The sequence below is a fragment of the Cottoperca gobio genome, chromosome 5 (assembly GCF_900634415.1).
Source record: "Cottoperca gobio chromosome 5, fCotGob3.1, whole genome shotgun sequence".
Lineage (NCBI taxonomy): Eukaryota > Metazoa > Chordata > Actinopteri > Perciformes > Bovichtidae > Cottoperca > Cottoperca gobio.
In genome coordinates, this window is record NC_041359.1 from 21,746,810 (window position 1) to 21,771,453 (window position 24,644).

Here is a 24,644-nt window from a genome sequence, read left to right on the forward strand (position 1 = left end):
CATCTCTCCCAGAGTGCTGAAATGGTGTGGGAACCCATTCCGACAGCCTGTGTTGATACCATTAAACCAAACATGTGCATAAATCTAACTATATAGTCATCGTCACCCACCATCTACCGAATCCTCCACCCGCCCCCCCAAAGCAACCCCGCTCCTTACTTCATTTCACCAGAGATGGTCCGAGGGTTAGTCTGCATCTGAATATCATTTGCATTATCCTTCAAGAAATAACGTACACTTCCTAAATAGTATCCGCAACATAGACTGTGTGTCATTAGTTTTCAAAGGCTTCGTGTTCTTCTCTTAGAAGTATCTTGTGTACCAGTAAGAAACTAATTCACAGAAAGGAATACAATCTTAGCTTCTAAATCTGAGATTATGTGATTTCTTTAATTAGCTGTTAATCTCACATACCTTGTGGGATTCTTAGTACTTTAAAGAGGAGTTATCATATTATTACAAGAGAATTATAGAAATATTAACAAATAAAATGAAGTGGTGAATAATATTAAATAAACGGCTACTATTCAACACTAATTATGTCTGAGGTATTTTGCTCTGCTAGAGGATTAGATGAATAACAAAGCCATATCCTCATTATAGTTGCACGGCCATGAGAAACAGTGTTGCGCCCCTGATTGCTTTGGTGAATGATAGGGAAACAGCAAAATTCAAATTTACTGTCGTATCATGTAATTATTAAACTGAACATTTGTAGTGTTACATTTGAAAATGAGGACGTTGATGACTATTTCAATATTGATTTGATGGTGAGACCAACAATGAAAATATCTGCAGGCTCTGAAAGCATGGGTTATGAGGTGATATTAATTTATTCTGCAAGTGTCAGAAGTTGGCTCAGACTTCTAAACACAATTATGGAGGTTGCATATGTTTAAAGATTCACATAACGCCATGCTGAAAAGTATTTTTTGAACAACCGGTTCTGTTTGACACTTTTGACCTCATCTGATCGGCTAACAGTGATGTCAGGGTATACAACCGTAAAAGCAATATAAGTAGTAGTATAAGTAGTACCATTTTAGGGTTAGGGTTAGGGGGTTAGGGGTTAGGGTTAGGGGGTTAGACAATATATTTGTAAGTGTTAAACCACTGTTTAACAAAAACTAAACACTGAAGCAATAACACATGGTAAAATTGACTGTTTCATTCAAATCCATCACGGGTGCTATTACATTATATATCTAGAATATTATGAAAGTTTCGTTTTGTAACCAAGCCAAACAAACACAGCCCAAACGAATGTTCCTATGAGGGGGAATAAAGTGAGAAAAACCTGTATATTTTGGTAATTAAAATTATTATTGCTACAGTGCATGCTGTCTCATCTGAGAGCAGTTTGTAATTTAGGTTTTAGTTGGTGAGAGAAAAACAACTCTTTAGCTAATGAATGTCTCCAGTTTCTCTCCATTAGACATACTTCTATTACTGCAATATGCATTACATTCGAATCTGAGAAAGTCAATAATTTTTATTGAATTCCCACAAGTCCATCAACAGTAGAATCTGCTTAAGTGTGATGCCAAGCATGCCAACAGATACTGTAAGTAATGACTTCTCCCACTGAAAACACTGATGCAAGCCAGAGCTTTAATAAGAACCCAAGTGCCAAATTCACTGCTTCACTTCTCTTTTTTAATATAAACACAATAAAGAAGCATTTGCATTTATATAGTTCTTCCAAGCCATCTGACGTCGCTGCCAGCCAGTACCTAGAAACAGCTGAGCATCAAACTGATTGTTACCTGGGGAAAATTAAGATAAGGAAGTAATCCCTTGGACGAAAATGGCTTTGTTGGACCCACAGCGGTAGAGCCAACCAGGTAGACAGAATTAGCAAAGTTTTGCCTGCTGCCAGTAATGAAAATACCAAAACAGCCTTATGTTTTTAATATGATAAGAATATGACATCTCACTCATCCCGCTCCTGGGATGCAGCATATCTCCATCTTCTAAGGATCCGGGTGGATGTGCACTTTGGTATGGATGGGGCAATGACTGTATGATGCGACTCAGGAAATAATATATATGCAATGCTATGTATCCACTGGGAGGTTTAATTTATCAGGACTTAACTGAGATCCACACAAGGTTGTTGACAGTGTCATTTTTGTGTTTCTAAGGATAATTTACCTTTGAGCTCATTTGTAACATTGCCACATAGTTGAATATAGCCTCAAAATAGCACACCCTCATTTGTTTCATCGACAAGGTAAAGTGCCGCATTATATGCTATCTATATGTTCACATGCAAACAGGCTACTTCCTCTTTACATACAGCGAGAACGAAAGAGTGCTAAAGGTGACGGCAACAGGATAGTGATCTGAGCTGTCTGATTTAATTGCCGGGTGACTTTAATGATAATCCACTTGCTTTCACTCCCTCTTTCCCCCTTAGGATCTACATTGGATGACAGGAAACAAACAGTGGTCTGACACTTCACGCTAATTAGCATCATTAGCATATGGCCATTATGTGGCTGGACAGTAGCATGACAGGGCTCTGAGAAAGGCTACAGCGGTGACCTTTGGTCGACAACACCAGCTGTCAGTAATTACCCATAGCATTGGCCAGAGGGAGGGAGACAAAGACCGACTCCTTGTCCTTGAAGACCTATGGCGCCCAATAACATCCCCCTTTTATTTTCCTTTTCCTGTAAGGGAACATATTTATAGATGGATAAAATGTGCTCACTTGCTAAAAGGCAATTACGGCTATACGGTTGTTTCTTAACCTAAAAAGAAACAACAGGCTTTTCGCCTCCCTTGCACATTCTGTTATTATACATATTGTCTTTTATGAATGTTCGTTTCTCATGCGCTATTAATAAATCAAATCAAATCAAAGAATCTTAAAGTTTTATAGGCTTTAGGCCGAGCTTTAACTAAAATGTGTGACTAAATGGAGAGATGCGCCAGCGTAGGCCTATTTGCTGCCAGAGGCATGTGAAAGCACACTGTTGACAAATATAATACACTGAGTGAGAAAAATGACTTTAACATTGTTGCTCCACAAATCCAAATTTTGAGGCTTCATGTGGAAAGGAGTCCATTCTCTGCCTAAGTGCCTGTAATCACGAGTAATTGTTTGTTGTAGAATTTTTAAGCTACTTACGCGCTTTGAAGATACGTTGACTTTATGACTCAATGTTTTCTTTCATCTCTGAGCGCAACTTCTGAGCAAAACAACTCCTGAGCATCGGTTTATTGAAAAGGTAATTTTAAACATCAAAAAAGGTGTTTAGAAAATGATATGCATAGAGATGAAATAGCTACCTGGTGCAAGCAGTAGCCACATACATTAACCCGCCTTTCCTAAGTATAATCAAGTATGCAGGTGCACACGTACATTACTGCTACTATACTTGTGAGTCCTCCTTATTGATATGATGCATTCCCTTTCTCACAACCTGAAGCATCACAACCGTGTGTCTAACCCCAACAAGGTGTCGCCCTCAAACCACTCATTAAAAGAACAAGGACATTCGAGTATGTCCTACTTTTGTTCAAATGTCCTCGCTCTAAAGGTGTTAAACTCTTAGTGGTGCTCAGAAAGAGAGAAGTATCAGAGTTTTACAAAAACAGACAAAGAAAACACCCACTTACCCACATCTGCTCTTCCATAAGAATGTAGACACTAACTTAACTACATTTTAGCATGTTTTTCCCCAATGACCTTTTGGCTCAGAAGCTTTTATTCTCTTTTTTCAACAGGAACGTCCGTTATGAAGGTTACTGCATCAGATGCCGATGACCCTACATACGGAAGCAGTGCCAGAGTGGTATACAGCGTATTGGATGGAGAAAAGATTTTCACTGTTGACAGACACACAGGTAAGAATGATAACAGCCACACATTCAGCCCTCCCTACACCTGCTTTTTCTTTGGAAGATTTTCTTGTGCTCCTTTTCTCACAAAACCTTAAGCAATCTAAAGCTCAGAGACCACAATTCCCAGATCAATCACAATGTGTGGCCAAAAAACATAAAATCAATTGGCCAAAAACAAGCAACTTCATAAGGTTTTAGCCAGTAAGTACTGGCTTCTTTTTAGTATACTCAAAATACCATATGGCATAAATGACTCAACACAGAGTTTAGTGTCACCTTCAAGCCTTAAACCTATTTCGTACAAGTGAGCATAAACATTGCACATTTTAACTGGGCATTCAGGGCAAAGAAAGTTAATAAATACACATATAAAATTGTAACTGCCTGTTTTATTGATTTTGTTTAGACTTTAGTGATGTCCATCATACCAAATGCCCTGGGTAGCATAGTAAAGCCTACTGTACAAGCTTAATTTATTTTCCCACCAGTTTTTACCGACCATTATATCAAAATCATGCGTTATCTTTCCACCTGATCCAGATTTACCCTATTCAGATTCTCCCCCAGCTATATAATGTATAATTCCCTATGGCCCTACTGGCCTAGGGCTTATAGGACTGGCCATGAGTTCTTCAAGAGTAGCTTAGCGTCAGTGTTGCCTTCGAATGCCCCCCCCCAGGGGAAAAGCACTAAAGTTTTAATGATTCCTTTTTTGGTCTCTACCACTTTGATTTGGTCAGCCTGGGTGCATGGATGATAAATGGCTCTGCCTTGGTGGGACTAGCCAGGAGACTGGATGGTTCATTCCAGTTCGTGTCTCAGGACTCCCAACTACCCACCCCCTGTTCCCATTTTGTAGGCAGACGGGCCAGCCTAATAGGTGTGAGTCAAGAAGGTCAAAATGAAAGAGGAGACAAAACAGCTGTGAAATCTGCCTCATTAATATCACTCTCACTCACCCGGACAACAAACTGAAGAGTCACTGTGTTGTTTCTGTCACTTGGGCCATTCTGCAATTGTCTGTAGGTGTTTGTATCTGAGTCAAAGGGGTGATTTTACTACAACTGATCTATTTATTTTTATTCATTTTAAGGTAGAAAACATGATGTAATTGTTAAATTGAAAACTACATAGACTTATTTTTAATAAAACATTTAAATTATAGGAATTAGTCTTAATTTAACTATATTAAGTGCTATTTTATTACCGATTATTATCTTATTCTGTTGTAATTTAACAATAGATCTAAAATAAAGTGCACCTTTATCTGGGAATAAAGTATTGTTCAATCATCTTCAGTGGTTTAAGAACATTTTGAAGAAATATGTACAGATCATTATGCATGCAGCGGCAGATTAAATGCGTTTCTGACAAACGCAAAAGGAAAGTTGACACCTTAGATTGGCTTTTCATTTTTGATAGTAGCCAAGGACCAAAAAGCAGGACAGGTGGATACCGTAGATACACAGTAGAATTAGATTTCCACTGCCAAGCGAGATGAACACAGAAATGCAATTAATTTGAGTAAAAAAATATTGGAACATCATCATTTCTTTTATATTAATGTAATGCATTTTCATACTGAGGCTGCTCTATTTCACAGTCGGTGTACACAGCCCTATTACTCGTTTAAATTGGTTAATGTTAAGGATGCGTGATATGCATTGGAATATAGACCGCATAGACTTAACTCACTGCATTCATGAATACAGGCCATGTAGAGTCATCTACAGTCTCTAGCAGGATGTTGGAGCAATGGTTCTGTGTACTAGCTGTGGATTGGGGCATTACTAGTGACAGCCCTAATTTAGATGCATTCCCTCTGGCCTTTGATGGATGAAAGAGGAGCATGTCATCTGTCTCCCTCCTTAACTCCAGTGCTGCATGGACTGTATTTTGGCTACTCATAGAACATGGCCCTGGGCTAAATGTGACTGGAATCAGTGAGTTGTATACCCAACACAATGCAAACCTTTGGGAGTGATACTGCACACCAAGCCAAGGAAATGCATCAATAGATTCTGATGTGGAAAATCCCAAGGGGTAAAGTAGAAATATATTACTACTTGCACAGTAAACCAGCCAGCTATGCTGCTCGGCCAACAAGGAGAATGTCTCTTTTAAACCAAGTGCTAGTTTGTGAGGGATACATTTATAGAATACAAAGAAAGACCACAATGCTGGCTGTTAACCAAGTAACCAAACATAGATTATATAGACCATAACCATGACAAATTGAACGTCATATACTCTCATCCGAACACCGTCAAGACGTCATGGTCCAGATCTAACATGATCTTTTAATAGCGTTGGTCTGCATTTGGTCACAGTAAGCCGACCAGATATGTGTCTACAATAGTTTGTTAAGCTTTGTTGTTCTGCTGATCTTTAGTTGAAATTACATTTTATAATAGTTATTCAAATTGGAAGACCAGCACGACTCAATGTCCTGCTTTTAGCTGACTTCTAACTGTTCAAATGCAACAGCATTTTTCACCCCGGAGTAAATGAAGCCATTGCTTTTAGTTTTTTTTTTTCTACCTCTTTGCACCTTCTAACTCACTTACTAAAGTAAATCAATTTCTCTATGTCCCTCACTTGCTCTTTGAAAATCCACTTCTCAGGTTTGAGTGCAGTCTTACCAACCATAGAGGGATTGTGATGCTGTTCAGTGTGGCTGAGGTTTGCCTTCATTCTGCCCCTATATATTATTCATTTTAATACAGCTGAGCCATAAAATGGTGTATGAGCTGAGGCGCAAATATGACACAATCTCCTCCATCCCGCCAGTCGGAGGAGGTGAAATGGTATGCGCTGCACTTGTGTCTCCATAAAACAGTGCTTAGCAGAAGTTGATATTCAAACTGAGAGGGTAAATATAGTAAGTGCTAAGCACTAATGTTATCTTTACATTACTCTCACTTACTACTCTTCCTCACTGTCTCTCTCTCTCTCTCTCTCTCTCTCTCTCTCTCTCTCTCTCTCTCTCTCTCTGTTTCTCTCCTCCACGTCTCAATCATTAGGAATCATCATGACAGCAGTGGCAGATTTGGACCGTGAGACACAGGATCGGTACGAGTTGGTCGTCAAGGCAACAGACATGGCAGGACAAATGGGTGGTCTCTCAGGCTCCACCACGGTGACCATAGTGATCACAGATGTTAATGACAACCCACCGCGCTTCCCACAGAGTGAGTGTATCCCGCACATGAACACACTTTAGGCAGAGAAAGAGATGGTGAGACACAGGAGGAAAAGAGTTGTAGTAAGAGTGGGAGAAAAGAAAGTGAATAAAAAACACAATATAGTTTGCAGCCCGCAGGCCACTGACAGCGACCGAACTGAATGCATGTAGTCCGAGAAATCAACAGCAGCCCGGAACAAAATAGTACATTCTTACGTCCCACCGTATTCTTTTTAAGCGAGGATCAAGAGAGGACTGAATCAATATGGTTGATTTTTCCCTGATTGTAATGTGATGGTATTAATGGTGAGGTCGTTTTTTGGGGCTGAATGGTTTCCACGTGTCTTTCCACAGATGGAGTTCAAACATGAAGCTAATCACACAGACCTATTTCAGTTGAAAGAAAGTCTTCTATGAAGTAAACGGCTAAACCTTTGATCAGGTTTATTGTTCAACATATTGCACCAACAGTACATGTAACACAGTAAAAAGTGAGTGAACTTAAAAGTCACGTTTCACTAGCACCACGTGGGGTATCCTTCTCAATCAATGCCATGCTAACGTGCTAAATGCTACCGCTAACTGAAAAGTAATTAGTTTTATGAATAGCATAGCACTTTTTTTGGCGTTAAATCACAACACTATTACTTGTGATACAGCCGGGGGAACAGCATCTGACAGTGTGGTTGATTGTATTTGATATGTCTCCACACACCTTTTCATGTTTTTGTATAAAGAAGATCGCATGCTGTTGATGTTTTCTTATTATATCCCCTTTGGGAACAATAAAGTTTTATTTGCTTACTAGTATCTTTTAATGTCTTCCGTAATGAACTCTGTCAAATCTGATACACTTTACTCAGTTCGTTCTTTTTTTCTTCAGATTTAGGGTTTGACGACATGAGTCAGCACAAATAAAAGTCATCATATACTTGATCGTGCAGATCACTCAGTAAATGTAATGCATGCTTTATTATTGTTCCTTTCATTAATACAATTTCAATCCAGTTACAAGTGCATATTGTATCAATCTGTTTGTAACAGGGATGTAACGTAAATCCAATGTGAATTATTATAGGTAGGCAAATAAGTAAGGATAGTGTCAACTGTGATGTGTTCAGATGGAGGACACTGTTGTGTGTGGACAAAAGATAGATTATTTTATACACTTCCTTTTCTGTGAATGCAACAACCTCACTGACAATAACCGCCTGAAGTCTACGTGTTGCTGTTCTTTCATTATAATCCCATCCCAACTTCTTTTCCATAAATCTCTTCCTCTCTTTAGCCTCTTTATCTTTGTTACACTCTCATCTCTTCCTCCTCGCACTTTTCAGTTTTTGCTCCCTATCCATCTCTTCTACCAATATCCCCACCCTCCTTTTTCCACCTACAGCCATCCATCCATATCTTTCCTCCACTGGTGTTGTTTTTCCTCTTTTCCACGCTACGTTTGTCTCTCATCCTTCTTCTTTTGTGGTGTTTTATACACCTACACTGATTTTTTTGTCAGTGCATCCCTCGGTTGCTTTGCAAAACCTAACTCTCCTTGTTTTATCCGTCAATGCGATTTCCACCTCCGACCACCTACTCCATATACCAGAGATGTACCAGTTTTCTGTGTCAGAGGGGGCGGCTGTGGGGACACCAGTTGGACGCATCATTGCCACAGATGCAGACATGGGAGAGAACACAGACATGAGCTATCTGATCAAAGAGGAAGGGGAGCTCTTCAAGGTCACCACCGATGTAGATACACAGGAAGCTATTGTCTCCATCAAGAAGGTACAGTTCACTTAAAGGAATGCTGCACTGCAGTAATTAATGTCTGTTCAGTCAATACTTTTTTGTACCAGTATAAAGGCACAACAACATACAAATACACAACACTTTGTCTTTAAAAACTAAAGTTAAATACCCACTTTTCATTGCAAACACTGTTTGGTAATGCAGTCTCCACAGCATGCCACCAACAAGCTAAATGAACTAGCTAAGAGCTATTTTCTGCTTCTGTTACAAATGTATAAACACAATTGTGTGTGCACCGTTATTATAAACAAAAATCAAGAGATGGCTGGAAAAGCGTGACTAAAAAATTCAACCAGGTATCATTACCAGGTATGCTAGTTGTTTTGTTTTTATTCTAAAAGTTTAAATGATATCTAAAGCTGCTTTGTCACAAACAGTCCCTGTCCCTACCATGTCTGGCAGAATCTAAAGAAAAGTGATTGGGATTCTGTTTGCTAGAAATCAATAAGTGACTGGGCCTCTGCTGGTTAGCGTTCAACAAAAAAACTGTTAAGGCTCCTTTTACTCCCAGCAGCTGAATCTCTAGTCAATAAGCTGAACAGCTCTTAGGCCCTGTTAGGACAGAGAAACTCAATGTGTGCTGAGGAAATGGAGAAAGAGAGATGATTGTTTGGGTTTGATGATTGATGATCATTGGTTTCTTACTGGGGTCTGACAGATACTCACTGTACCGCTGTGTTTCTTCAAAACTTGAACTCTTTTTCACTTTGGCATACAATGCAGAACGCTAGCAGTAGTACATTTTCATTGAAATACACAGATTCACATAGTTCAAAGTGTTTCTCCTAAGTGACACATCGCTGTCGTGAACGGGGCCTGATTGCAGAATGAACATTGAACACTCAGCCTGCAGCAGTATTTTGGTTCAATGGACTGTCATCAATGTGGCCGTCTTAATCATTCTAGCTACCAATGGTGATGACCTAGAGGTTAGCTGGAGCTGCGGAAAATAAAGACTTGAACAAGAAGTGATACGTGCACACTGATGTACTGGCCAAGTGCTGCCAGTGATGGCTGGAATTTATATTTTAACAGTCTGATCTTATTCATCAGGATTGTTTGCAATACAGTTTCTGGCAATCAGCACCAGTACTGAACACACCACTTCTTACTGTGGCTTACTGTAGAATGAGACATTTCTTTGAAACAGAATCTTATTTTTCTTTTAGCCACTGGACTTCGAGAGCAAGCGCACACACAATGTCGTGGTGGAGGCGGTAAATAAGCATGTTGACCCTCGCTTCGTGGACCTGGGTTCCTTCCGAGACCAGACCATTGTCCGGGTCAGCGTGTCGGACATAGATGAGCCACCTATCTTTCAACCAGCAGAGGGCGCTACCATGGAAGTGCAGGAGGATGCCAAAGTAGGAGCACTGGTCGGCGTCATCACCGCCAGGGATCCAGATGTGAAGAATACACCTGTCAGGTACGGCAAGGAATCTAGTGCTAACTACACCAAGCAAAAATGCATTATAGTGTTATAAATAGTATAATGTATATCAGACTATAATCCCAAAACCACTATCGATGTATACTGACCATATGGATTACACATTTACATGCAAATCAGAATCTGGTTTTTAGGTACAGAGAATTAGTACATAACATAAACACACCATTTTAAATAGTCAAAAGTCAAAAGAAACATAAATATATAATAGAAGAAAATAATATGAAAAGAAAAGAAAGAAAAATTAAAATATAATACTGTAAAGGTGTGTACAATATATCTGAATTAAAATTAAAGAGATGTGCTGTTTTTAGAAGTGGTAGATTTGTGCAGACATTAGCAAAAGTGTTCAAGGAATATACAAAAGTTCTCACTATGAAGTGTAAAAAGAAATTGCAATCTACAGACCTGCTATTTAAAATATAATATAATGTATAGTGGAGATTTAAAGGAGTGAATTGTTTCTGATCCAACAGTATTGCTGAACATGTGTGATATGATTTAGTAATATTATTAAATTAGCTATGAAAGAAAATTGTTTGGCTGTGTTTAAAAATGTGGCATATAATAAATGAATAATAATTTAATAACAAGTTCAAAACAGTACTTAGATATTGGAGGCACAATGCGGCTTTTCGCAGCAGTAGGTATCCTAAAAAGATATATCAAGCAAAACATTGGCAATAAAAGGTTACTGCTGAATAGGAATAATTACAAGTTTTACGTGACAATTAGTAGCTTATTTATATATGGCTTGGAAGGGGCACTCCAAAAGCCCATTATCATGCACTCAATGCATCCTGCATGAACTGTATATTACTTTACCAAAAGAAATTATAGTATGAAAAAGAACGATAACTCACTAGCTGCAAGTAGATACATAGGCAGCAACATTTTCTTTTAACAATTCCTCTTGAAGATGGAGTGAAAGGCAAAGCAAACGGTAAACGGTAAACGGTAGGACTTGTACAATGGATGAAGCTGAACTGTATGATTTTTTTTTTTCTCTCAGATCACTGTGTGTGATAAAAACAATATCTTCTGGTAATCTTCTGTACCAAGGTCTGCGGTTTACACGTCCTCAGAAGAGCTATTTCAGTGTGAGAGGGGAAAGTAGATAAGGGCTGAGACAGTCTCACTGACGCAGTAAACACAGACACACGCAGTGCCTGTGAAAATTACCTCATTTAAAAATGCATGAGGCTCAGAGTTCCAGGTGTAATAAAGTACAACACAATGGCAGATCTGTTCTTCACCAGTGTCTTGGCAGCTGAACGTGTGCATGTGATACGTGTGCAAGAATATATGAGTGTGTGTAAGTGTGTGTGTGTGTGTGTGCATGTTTGTGCATGTGTTCGAGTAAGGGGATGAAAGAGTTAATGAATCGGAGGGAGGGAGGTTGGCTGAGAGCCACCTGCTTGGCAAAGATAGTGGACTCATGGCCTCTGGCATCAGGCAACAGACTTTATTTGAACTCATCATCATCATGCACCCTGAGTGATTAGGTTGTAATGGAAATATGTGCGAATCTGATGAGCGAGACCTTGTATTGGTGAGAGATTCATTCTACCACAATAAAAACATGCTGCAAATGGAACCAGTATTCGCGTAACAACTGAAACAAAGAAAAACGTTGAGCAGGTTATCAAACAGCTGGCAGCTTAGATGCACTTGTCAAAACTTTTCAAAACGAAACAAACCAGGAAACACAATTATTCTCGAGTTTAGGGGACGTAAATACTACTATGCCTATAATGGGGATGTGGAAACCCATGTGTGAAGCAGCCAACTTTGTTCTTTGTGATGCAGGCGGATTGTGTTGGAAAGAAAGAGCTTCTTTGATTCTGATGGTGTGAGAGACAGTGTTTATGTGCTAAAGGATTGTTAAGAGACTAAAGACAAAGTGATGATGCCCCCCCCCCCCACTCCCATCCTACAAAAAAAAGTACTGGAAACCAAAGGATCACTCTTTGTTCACTATTGAATAATAGTCATAGTCGACATTTGGGTCGACAAGAATGTTCAAAACTAATTAAGGGTTGCCTTTTTATTTATTTTTTGACTGCAATGGAAGAAAAAGATAAAACAAGATTGGGATTTATGTTCATTCTAGATGTAACAGGGTTGAATATGGACAGATACAGAATACAGATAGACATAAAGAGTGTATGTTTGTCCTTGTGGAAGTTACCTCAGGTAAAACACCTGTTAAACACTGAGGTGTGAAGTTCATTCACATACAGTGGATTGCTGATAGCTGTTACAAGTGATGCTCAATGCATAGTGCTACTGCCCTCATCTCAAGGTCCGATTCACAAAAATATTGTGCTAATGATAATACAGCGCTAACTTTTGAGTACAGTTTGCCCTTGTTTTGTGGCGGTAGTGGGAAGAAATTATTTGTTTATATAATACATTTATTAGTTTTTACTCTCATGTATTAAAAAAAGAAGAAAAAGTAGAAGAGCTTTATTTATTTATTTTTCTGTTATTGCATTCTGTCACTGCGTCCCAAAAATAATTGAGGTTGAGTGAAGTGTGACGATGCCTTCGCCTGGCTACAATCACTGCTGCCGTGATCATTGGAAAGTCTGGGCGAGACACCCTGTATAAATAAATGCAGTTACCAGCAACTCTCTGAAGACGCTAATAATTTATATGTTACTGTGTGTCGCTGCAAGCAGTGATCTTTGCAAAGTGGACTGTTTTTGCATTGAGGCTCATTTGCTTACAATGGGGCCAACTTTGCCCCAAACGATACATAGCATCTCATTTAAATACGTGCTAATATCATCACATCCCACTATCACAGGAGCACTGAGACGCTATGTATTTGGTAGCACAGTTAGGGACGCGTTTTACCCATTGCAGGTGCTTTGAGAATTACACTGCTTTTTTTGTCTTATTTATGCAGGTTTATTGGCCGCAAAAGGTCAATTCGCCCCTGTGTGCATCAGTGCCCATCGTTAAACGCAAGAGCTGATTTTCATGTGAGCAGAGTTCAAACGTACATTATCTTGCAGGCATTTTATCCAAAGCAAAGGTTTCTAATAAAAACTGAAAGAAATATTTGTCCTTCTGGAGTAATTAATCAGTTTCATATATTGACATTTGCTGACTTGAATTAAATACAAATGCAAATGAATTTCTACACCCACACATGATCAGAAGCCTGTGGTGTTCTGCCACATCAGTTTAGCATATGGTTCTCTTGAAATTATCTTTTATTTATACAACATGTGACTGATATTCTCATGAGACAGGAGAATACTTGCTGGCATGTTTTTCAGAGAGGCCTTAAGAGCTTATAATGCCCATGGAACTTTATTATGGTTTATGTGGGCACAAGTAAGCCAGCCAGCTGTGTGTGTGTGTGTGTGTGTGTGTGTGGGGGGGGGGGGGGGGGACTAAGGACTACTGGACTAAGAACAAAGAAACCTTTCAGTGCATTTTGTTGACTCACCAATCTTTACCGAGCACCACGTACCCCTAGAAGGAAAGATGCATTTGTGGTTTTTCCAGAGTGCACAATGAAAATTTAATGATTATTTTCTTACTCTGAATAGGCAAGAAAAAAAAGAGTTATTATAGTCGCTTGCAGTTAAGAGACACAGTGCTACTCGGGTCACCAGACTGGTGACAAGTCTCCAGTAAATGCCTTTAAAATATAATTACTTTAACCCCGGTCTCTTGTGTATGAGCTATTATTATTTAGTGCTGCCCAAAGTCAACTCTCCGAGTCTGTGTTAAGCTTTCAAGAAAAAAACCGCAGAATTACTCCAAATGATTGAAAAATTTGAGATTCTTGTGTAATTAGTCTCGCTCTTCCTCTCACTTACTGCTTCCCTTTCTCATCATCTATATCGTATCTGTTTTGTGTGCTACAGGTTCTCCATCGATCGGACCACAGACCAGGAGATGATCTTTCATATTGATCCTGATTCGGGTGCCATCACGCTGGGAAAGATTTTGGACCGAGAGACCGCAGGCTGGCACAATATCACTGTGAGGGCGGTAGAATCAGGTACACTGCTTCCCATTCCAAATTGTGCTTATCAAACATAATATTTGTACATCTTTATAGAGTAGGTTGTGACATTATTAGTTTGTCAACTTGTCAAAGTTTCTGAAAGTTGTTGAAACTACCGTGTAAATCCAGTTAAACAAGTATGTAGAATGAACTCCTGCAGGTTCTGAGACACAATGAGTTGTTTTAACTTCTCGTTCAGCGGATCTTGAATGAAAACAAAATGTACCATCAAGATAACAGCAATGAAATGAACAAACAATAAAAATTCAACTTTATATTGTAATCTTTCACAATTACAGTTAATGTAGCAGCCTTGTCCTTCTTGTATCACGAGAACAATTAAATAACCAATTACATAACTTAGATAAGGGGCAACTAAAACGGCTCTTATAAATAACACTTGCATTTGTTTGAACAATTAACTGGTCAGTCTTTGAAACAAGAAAGTTAAAATCGCTCTGGTTGGCCAGCTTCGCCTGCACCCAGTGCCTGCCAGTGATGGAGAGTTAGCAAGTAGCGTTCGCTCTCCCAACATTTGCCGACTCCCACCAGGGTGATAAGGGGTGACAGACATCCTCAAACTGCTGTGATCATTAGCTACTAAAGCTTTTGGTGCCAAGTGCCGTGGGATGAAAATGGATTAATAACTCAAAACATGCCAACACCAGTAAATCATAGTACATAAAATGTACAATATTTATGCTATTCATTTGTGTAAGATGTAGTGTTAGATGCTGTAATGTACCGGTTATAATTGAACATATCATTAACAAACATTGCTAATGTTAACACAACTTTTACATCATTAGAAAAACATAGATGACTTATTTTTAGTTTTAGACAAAGTTGTTGTTTCCTACCATTTTCTTTACCTTTGGCTAACAAATATCTTCACTGAATGTTCAGTGTGCAGCTGATCAGCTGTAAACACACTGAGCTTTTTCTTCTTCTATGTTCTTCCAACCCATCAAGGACATCATAGTTCTCAGTGGCCATCCATGTCATCATTGTGTCATGTGTTTTAGGGCTGACAAACACATCCCTGAAAATGAAGGATGAGCTTACATTTTTTTTTATCTCATTATGGTCCTTTTGTCATAGCAAGGAAAATGAAGAATGTAATAACTTGGGGGAGCTAGGAAGTTATTACAATACCATTAGAAGTAAACTTGTTAAAAAAAAAAAAGAGCAGGTCTGGTATTCCCCACTTTTTCAATCTCATACAGATGAAGTGATTTTGGGATTGCAGCGAAAGCAGAGATTGCATTCCACATGTAACTGGTAACCACCCCTGCAAACAAGAAGGAAGAAGACAATGCACATAGACAAAGCTGATATTAAAATGTCTTCATATTTGTCCCTCTCTCATACAGCCTCAAACTGTGATTACTCCAATAATCAATACAGCATAAACTAAACAGTGAGCATTCTCACCCAACACAAACATTAAGACCAAATTAGACTCTGGGTCTTTTTTTATTTCAGAGCTGTAATTCCCAGAGCAATTCGAGCTTTTGTGCTCCGCTTCTTTGTGCTTGGCATTATGTCATAGGCACATTTTAATGTTAATTGAACATTTAACATCGCCCTAACCCTCCCAATATCAGACATAAACACACGCCTGCACTTGACAGATAAAGCCTCTCACATTGCCTTCTAAAGAAACATCCAGACGAGCGGAGTCAGTGGTCAACGGCATCAGGATTCCCATTCAGGCTGTTTTTATCACCAGTTAGTCCTGAGAGCTGTAGATGCAGACAGAAAAAAAGAAAAGGAGAGACATGGAAAGCCAAAAAAGACCACAAGAGAGATGGGAATGGAGGTGGGGGGAGGGGGGATTGTGAAGCAGCTAGCTAGATTATTTTAAGACAGGACTTCATTTTCTCCATAATGATTTTGTTCATCTTTTTTTGTGTTGGGTCCCTCTGCTCATTAAGGCTGGAGAGCCACAAGGTCAGCTTGTCTGAAGACATTGTTTAAAACTAGAGTTTTGTGACATGGCCCTTAATTATTCCCCCAGTCCATTACTGACCTTTGAACTATTGCATTGCTGCTGTATCAGTATTCGACAAGTGACAACAGCTTTCTAACAATGCTAGGAGTCCGTGCCCTAGGATTAACCCCCGGCTACAAAAAACTGCAAAAAAAGACACTCGAAGTCAATTACCGCACATGTGTCTGTGCACTAAGTAAAATATGTTTCGGTTCATGTGCAGTATTAGCCGACTGCACTGTAATGATACCCCAGCATTTGAACATGCACACGTGGACACCCTGCATAGTACTTGTCTCCCTTCCAGAGAACAGAGAACCCCCTAAGTACAGTAGGAGCATTTAACTGCGCTGTCACTAGCCGGGGTGCTCGTACTTCTGACAGTTTTTCTCCATAGAAATATATCAGGGTAAGTTAGAGTGACATATAATTTTGGAGAACTGATAGCAAGCATGATATTGCCTTGCAAAACTGCTATTTTACCCAGACAGGTAGGTGGAAAAAAGAGCATCATCCTGAGGGCAAAAAGATACCAAAGTAGCTGGAAAGTTTTTATCTCTTGCACTGTTACAGGGAAGAGACGTTTTCTACAGCATAACTTTTCTCACCCACTGTCTGGCAAACAAATGCATGCTGTTTGATTTTTATACAGTTAAAATACTATTGTCTCCCACTCCAAATGAATCACACACATGGAGATAAGTGTCTCTTTTCAATCACAGTTGGAAAATGCAAAAGAAAATTGATCTCAAGTAGAAAGGGGAAAGAAAAGCATGTCCTATTTGCGTAGAACAGTACGTGTGTCACATTAAATTGGGAGTTGAAATTTGTTAAAGTCCAAAACAAGGCATGTTATTTTTTATTTATTTTTTACAAATGATGCATCACAGAGTGTTTCAAGTGCTCTGCTTGGGTGAATGTATTGTATTAGGTGCTATTGTAGTGCAAAGCAAATCCGTCAACAAGGGTGGGGAGACATAATCATGTGTAATGAGGGACCAGAGGCTGTGACCTGGTTCATGCGTCCTGTTATGTAATTACTGACGTGTCCTTACTGTCAGTGTAGCTGCGGAGGAGGAGATACTGAATACTTAAACAGTTTTATAATGTGTGTTTTGCTTTCCTACATTTGATAGTTTGACATATGTTCTTGTCAAATGATGGCCATGCGTAGTATAGGCAATAGAGTGTCTGTGGGAACACTCAAGGCAAATAAAAAGTATACAAAGGGCTGGGCTTGCCTAAAAGAAAAACCGGGGGGGGGGGGGGGGGGGGGGGGGGAATGAGGGAAAAGGGGAATGGATATATATCAAGCTTGTTAAACAATAAGTTATTGGGCTAGCTATTTGGGTTAGTTGATGTGTTATCAACTTTAATTGACTGAATGTATTGAACAATGTAGTTATATTAACATGAATACTGTGTAATATATGTTTTAACTCTCCTATAATGGGAACAGCGTTGCACTCAGTGGGAGCAGTGATGCTTTGGACTGAAGGATGCTGCAGGTCAGGAGGAAGTTTGGTGTTTGAGATATGAAGGACATCACAGAGATGCTGTCGCTCATTTTGGTTCCCAATCTGCTTTTGTTCAGAGTTAACAGAAAATGTTTGCTCACATATTTGAGTGGGGAAGTGCGCTACATTAAAGTTACGTAGTTGTGTCTCAAAGAGACGGAGCTTCACACAGAATGCTTTCATGTGCGCAGTAGGCTCTTGTTCAGTGTTGAGATGACCAGTAAGATCAACTAAAAATGCCAACTATGGAGGGTCTCTCAGCTCATGAAGAGGTCGGTCCTTCTCTTTCAAAAACAGATCGATTTCTGATCTCTGGGAATAAAACCGCTGCAGCACGGAGCCGCGACTCAGCCAGCGCACATCAGAACTGTGGAGTGCGTCCACATTCAGCATCGACATCAGACGGGAAAGCTTGAAATTCTCTGTAGTAAAGTCCTCGTGCTCGACTTATGTTGTGCCCTTTAGACTCCAAAGACCAAGCAGCTCTTCCGTAACGCAAAAGTTATCGTCAACTCCCCGCAAAAGAAATGAACAGCTGTGCGGTGTCCGTCGCATCTGTGCTCTCGTCACATGCAATCAGTAAAAATCTAAAGCACAAGCTTTATCTGACATGTGATGTTTTAAGTTAGCTGACAAGTCAAAACTGTGTTTCTGTGTTAGAACTAAGAAGTACAAAATATTCAACCACAAGTTTCTATCTGGGCCTTATTCCATTAGACTTTTAGAATTTGCTGCGGGCCAATTAAAAATGGACCACAGTTTGGACACCCCTGGTATAGATGAATGGGTACATAGACATACCAGTCTTCAGAGTTATGTAAATGTGGTGTATTCTGTAATGATGTCTCTTATAGAGTAGCAGACTTCCCTGTGATGAATATGAAGTGAACCTTTTGTTTGGTTGCTTCATCATCTGTGAATTGACAATTCAAACTTAATACATTTTAATGAGACTTGATGCATCCACCACTGGAGCTCAGAATCAGTATTGCACTGATTGCCATTACTTATTTGACTTTTATGAAAATTTGCATCTCTCTAGTGTGTCGCAGTGTAAGACCTTCAAGATTGCCATTAGCTAAAGGTGAATGTTGACTCATTCATTTAAATAATAACATAATGTCACAATAACATGTCTTACAATTGTAGTTTTAAGCACCTTAGATAAAGGGCTTATGTGGTAAATTAATAATGTCCTATCCAAGTAGTGTTGCTGCTTAAACCTATGCACATCATATAAATGAGAATGTAATTGACCAATCAAATTCTGTGGTCGTCCAGTGGTCGGAGGGTCGGTGGTTCGGTCCCCAGCTCCTGCGGTCAGCATGTCGAAGTGTCCTTGGGCAAGATACTGAACCCCAAATTGCTCCCGATGGCCAACGGTGTGTGTGAGTGTGTGTGAGTGTGCGTGAGTGTGAGTGTGTGTGAATGGTTATCCCTACTGACGAGCTGATGGGCACCTTGTATGGTAGCCACTGACTCTGTATGACTCTGTATGAATTTGTGTGAATGGGTGAATGCTGACATGTGTTGTAAAGCGATTTGAGTGATCACAAAGATTGAAAATGCGCTCTATAAAAGCTGTCCATTTACCGTTGTTGTTTGTGAGTGAGTGAGTGTGCATTTTTTTGTTTGACATGCTAGGCCTGTGGTACTAGTTGGAAAAAGTTGGCTATAATGTCAAAGTGTGATATCCAAAAACACAAGTGAACTGATAAAAGCAGTGAAGGCAAAGTATGAACACAACTTCTCAGAAGCCAAAGTAAATCAGTTTTGCAGAGAATGTTTCCATTAGCAGTCAGCCAAGTAGGAGAGTGCCAGTGAGGAGATTCAGAGCGTTGCAACCTGCCAGAATTGTCAAAACGTATTTAAATGTACCCTAGCTGTCCTTGTAACAAGTTAATTTAAGAGGTCATTGTTTTAGGATTTCTTGATGACTCTAAATGTCCAGCATTCACGCGAAACTCAATCACGTTACATTATTCCACCACTTTAAAGTTCCCTGAGGAAAATGAATCTGGATTGATTTTTGAAACATCAAGGTCAATGCTGGTTATTATATAAGTTATTTCTTTCATACAATCATGTTTTGTGGTATTTATGAAGCATAAAATAGTGTGTATAGCTTTTCATTAAGCGTTTACAGTGAGCATGGCTCAGTCAGTGTAGATGGAAAGGTACATTTGGATTCATTAGCTTGGTGAATTAGGTTTAGAAAGTTTGTCCTTGAAGGGTTTTTCTCCATCCATCCATCATCTACCGCTTATCCGGGATCGGGTCGCGGGGGCAGCAGCTCCAGTAAGGAACCCCAATCTTCCCTTCTCCGGGCCACATCCTCCAGCTAACCCTCCAGACTGGGGGATACTGAGGCGTTTCCCAGGCCAGTGAGGAGATATAATCTCTCCACCGAGTCCTGGGTCTTCCCCGGGGTCTCCTCCCAGCTGGACGTGCCTGGAACACCTCCCTAGGGAAGCGCCCAGGTGGCATCCTTACTAGATGCCCGAACCACCTCAACTGGCTCCTTTCAACGTAAAGGAGCAGCGGCTCTACTCTGAGTCTCTCACGGATGGCTGAGCTTCTCACCCTATCTCTAAGGGAGACGCCAGCCACCCGTCTGAGAAAACCCATTTCGGCCGCTTGTACCCGTGATCTCGTTCTTTCGGTCATGACCCAGCCTTCATGACCATAGGTGAGGGTAGGAACGAAGATCGACTGGTAGATTGAGAGCTTTGCCTTCTGGCTCAGCTCTCTTTTCGTGGAAATGAATGACAAGCAGCCACCACAGTATAGAGAAAACCTATGTATTTAGAATACTGTTCTGTTTCTCTTCGGTGTATTTGTTAAACCTATTAAATGTTAATATTGGCGAAAGTTATTTTTGTAATGAAAACGAGTGGCTGTCGGGAACAGCATCTGAATCTGGTAGTGGAAATCCTTTGTCTTTGAAAAGGGGTAATTATTTAACGTTTTATGTGTTATGTCATATAATTTGACAATTTTTTTGAGTATTTTCAATTATTTAATGCAGCCGATAGTTCTTAAACACACAAAAACTCAAAATGTCATAAGGAGATTTTTGGTTGTACACTGTTGGAACAATGCAACTGAAGAACGATTACCATAATACTTTGTAGCCTCTATGCCTACGTGGCCCGGCCTCTGGCTCAGAGAAGACACCAGAGACTGTCGACAACATATGTTTCCTCAATTTCCCCTGCTGACAGAAGTGACATTTTAAACCAAACTGTTTCCTCCAGTAAAGAAGATGATCCCGTTTGGTCACAAGGAACATGAGACTCCTGACACACTCCCACACAACATGCAAGCCCCTACATGTATGCAAAGACATGCACACACACTCTCACATCTTATATCTGTCTTCCCTGAAGTTATGCAGTATAATGCAATGCCTGAGAGATCTACTATACAGTCATTCTGAAAGATTCGCAACAGCTGGTGGGTGCCGCACAGATGCAGAGCATGCCAATAATCTGTTGAAATCCTTTTATTCTTCTTCTGTATCTGAAGACAGATTTAGAACGACGCCACTTGGTCCAGATGAATGAACCTGTCTCACTGAATAACTCTTTTTTTTTTTGCCCATGGAGGGAGTTTGGGGTGGATAGATGAGAATGCCCCATCTCATATTGTTTCATCTGTTTTCAATTCTGGGAATTGAAATCTAAAATGTATAACATCTGATGATTGCTGGTTTTCATGCTGGCACAGAGGGGACAGCAGCATAATGTGAAGATGAAATTAGAAGAAGAAGAGATGAGTTATCTAGCACTGGTGGAGCTCGCTGCTTTTTGCCAGAGCAGCAAGAACATAAATGCACAATTAAAACGCTGCATTGAGGATTATTCTGTTATTTGAGCATTCTCATTAGCGGCTGTGTCACTGTTGGGCAGAACTGAGAGGTGAGAGAGCTTGAGAAGTCTGTTGATTATTGCTTTGCCCGACTGTCTTGTCTTTTTCTTCTATCTGCCATGTACGTCAGCGGCCCTGCTCATAGACCTAAGAAAGGCGTAGGAACACTGCCTCTGAGTTTACCTACAGGTTTCTGTTGTATTGTGAAGCCTGAAGTTTACCCTTGACATAATCTTGTGTTGCCAGAAAATCCAAATGTGGGCCACAAAGAGGAAACTGGGTGGAGCTGAGGTGCAGCTGAGTGTGAAAGACATTTATCAATTAAAGCAAACACGCCTTCAAACATGTCACCCTTTGAGCCTTGATGTCCTCTTTAGGAGAAGTGAGTATAGAGACCTAAAGGAAGACCAGACTGACTTTGTAAAGAGAAGTTGAGCCTCTTTCTAAGGACCTCAGTCCGTTCTCTAGTGGCAGTAGACAATTATCAGAAACTACACACCATTAATCATTCGTAAAACTACCAATTTGTACTTTTTCCTAATTAAATTATGTTTATTTACAGTTTCAAAACCGAAGTATTGTAAGGTCTACCAACAGTCAACGTTTGTGCATATTAATTGTGAAGGTGATATTTCCCTAACCTTGACCATAGGTTAAATATTTTCCTAAACTTAACCGGCTGCATTTACCTAATGGCAATAGTTAGCTACTACTTGTAATAGCTAACTATTAATTACAAATGCTAAGCGGGATCACTTACCAGTGTTCATTTAGTTTCACGTCTACATCAGTCATTCCATAAAGTGAAGGTGCTCATTCTTAAGAGTGAGTTCACTTAATGTTCACTTATCTATCTGCAATATTGACATATTTACAAATATATAATTCCGTCCACTGGAGCTCCTTTAACTGAAAGGATTTATATGTTTTGCCATCAGTGGATAATTGTCAGTGGCTGCTGTTACATTTTCTGTAGGGTGCATGAACTTGGTGGTGACAGCTGTGTATACTGATTTATTCATAAGCTATGTATTATAATTAAGCAAGATATCCAGACCAACACTTGAAGCGACCAGATCACTCATTTAACACTGAGATAATGTTCTTTCTCTCTATCTCACCTCTCACATACACACACACGCACAGACGCGCGCACACTGGGGGCCTTAGGCTCCCTTCTGCACTGTAGTTACATAGTGTTTTATGAGTAAAATGGAAACTCCATCACACATTATCATATGATTACAAATGGGAATTAAGATTTAAGGAGAAGTCGGGCTAATTTGAAGTGGGTTTTGATTGTACTAATTATATAATTTTCTCCACTCCCACATTTACATTCTGGCCCATTAAGAAAATTGTCTCGAGAGTGCATTGTGGTGTTATTCATTGTGTTTTATCTAGCTGAAAATGGCATGAGAAATAAAATGACAGCACCACATTTGCAATTTTGTCAAAAGCATTTATTTGCCATTATCATGGTGCTGAGGTGTGCCTCTTGGACTTAGACTATTAAACGGCTATATACTGTAGTGTCATTATAAGATAGTGAGGACCTAGAGACAAAAATGGAATCTCTGGTACCATTTTCATGTCGCTCACTGATGCCAGAAAGTGTTTTTCATGTAATGGGTGCAATTTGAGGAGGCATTAGATTAAAACCCTTCAGCACTTAGCCACAACTCCAAACCAACCGTCTGCTTTCCTGTGGGAAATTGCATCAATCTGAGTTTTGTCTCGCTCATACTGAAGGCAGAACAGCAGAGCATAGGGTTTTGCCCGTAGACAACTTAGACCTTGTCCACACCAGTTTCTTCTGTAAAGATCTGCATGCTAGCAGCATGTTAGCAGCAGTTGCCATCCTCTCTCAATCTACACTGGATACGTTTAGCCAAAGGACTGTTGCGTGGTCACTTCCTCGCAGCCCGCCGGTAGTTATGCACATAAAAGTGTAAAAACACACTGTGTGTTGCAGTTCGTGCGTAGAGCACAAGTGAAACATGGGTTGTTATGCAACCTGTGTAGGCAGCTTTATTTATTCAGGCAAAAGAGTATATGAACCGTCGGATGCACTCAAGATGGACAACTGAAAACTGTAACTAAAAAGTTACTTCAGAACTGTCAGAACTTCAGTTTCCTTCTTTTATCCAACCACTGTGCTCATTGTGATGTTTTAAATTGTGTTGCTAGAATGTTATCTAAGGACACTTCTCCCTCTCGACACTATTAAAAGGTGCTAAACAGATGTCGTTGATGCATTTTCTTTGCGTCTCTCCTACAGATAACCACACAATGGCGTCCCACTCATCAGTGAGTATTCGGATTCTGGATGTAAATGACAATCCTCCTGAACTGGCCTTACCGTACGAAGCTTCAATATGTGAAGATGCCAAACCAGGCCAGGTACGTTTTTTTTTTTTAAACACATTATAGTAAGAATTGAATCTGTACATGTTTTAAGTGGAAATGAGATTTGCAAAACATCTGTTTCGCTAAGCAACAAGTTAAAGATGAATGATTGATCACAGATTGATCCTCCGTTTCATTGGTGTTGAAGATAATGGAGGCAGGAGTTACAGCACTTGAATGAAAGTGCTGTGCCAAATCACTAATGAATTACATTAACATCAGAAGTAAAATAAAATATTGAGCACACCACATAGTATATTAGTGTACAGAACTCAAGGCTAGTAATTGATGTGACGTGAGCTGAAGTGTACTCAGCCATGGGTAGTATATTAGATAACATCTGGGATTGATTTTTGCATTATACATATAAATCACGATAGTACCGTCGGAAGAAGTATATGAAAGTATATGGTACATTAAAAAGGGAGCTACATAGATCCATTCAAAACAATTCACACATCAAGCATCATGAAAGTAAAAACACAGAGAAACAATTCTACCTATTCTTAATATAAGCCAAGTTGTTCCAG

At 39.7% G+C, this 24,644-nt stretch overlaps 1 protein-coding gene across 1 annotated transcript in view; it reads left to right on the forward strand.

Annotated features, from left to right (window-relative positions):
- cdh22 (cadherin 22) overlaps positions 1–24,644 on the forward strand; it is a 67,822-nt gene that overhangs the window by 18,691 nt on the left and 24,487 nt on the right. The window contains exons 3-8 of the mRNA XM_029432325.1: positions 3,736–3,855; positions 6,876–7,043; positions 8,640–8,821; positions 10,015–10,271; positions 14,183–14,319; positions 23,987–24,108. Coding sequence (XP_029288185.1) covers positions 3,736–3,855; positions 6,876–7,043; positions 8,640–8,821; positions 10,015–10,271; positions 14,183–14,319; positions 23,987–24,108 — 986 coding nt within the window. The remainder of the gene's footprint in view (positions 1–3,735; positions 3,856–6,875; positions 7,044–8,639; positions 8,822–10,014; positions 10,272–14,182; positions 14,320–23,986; positions 24,109–24,644) is intronic.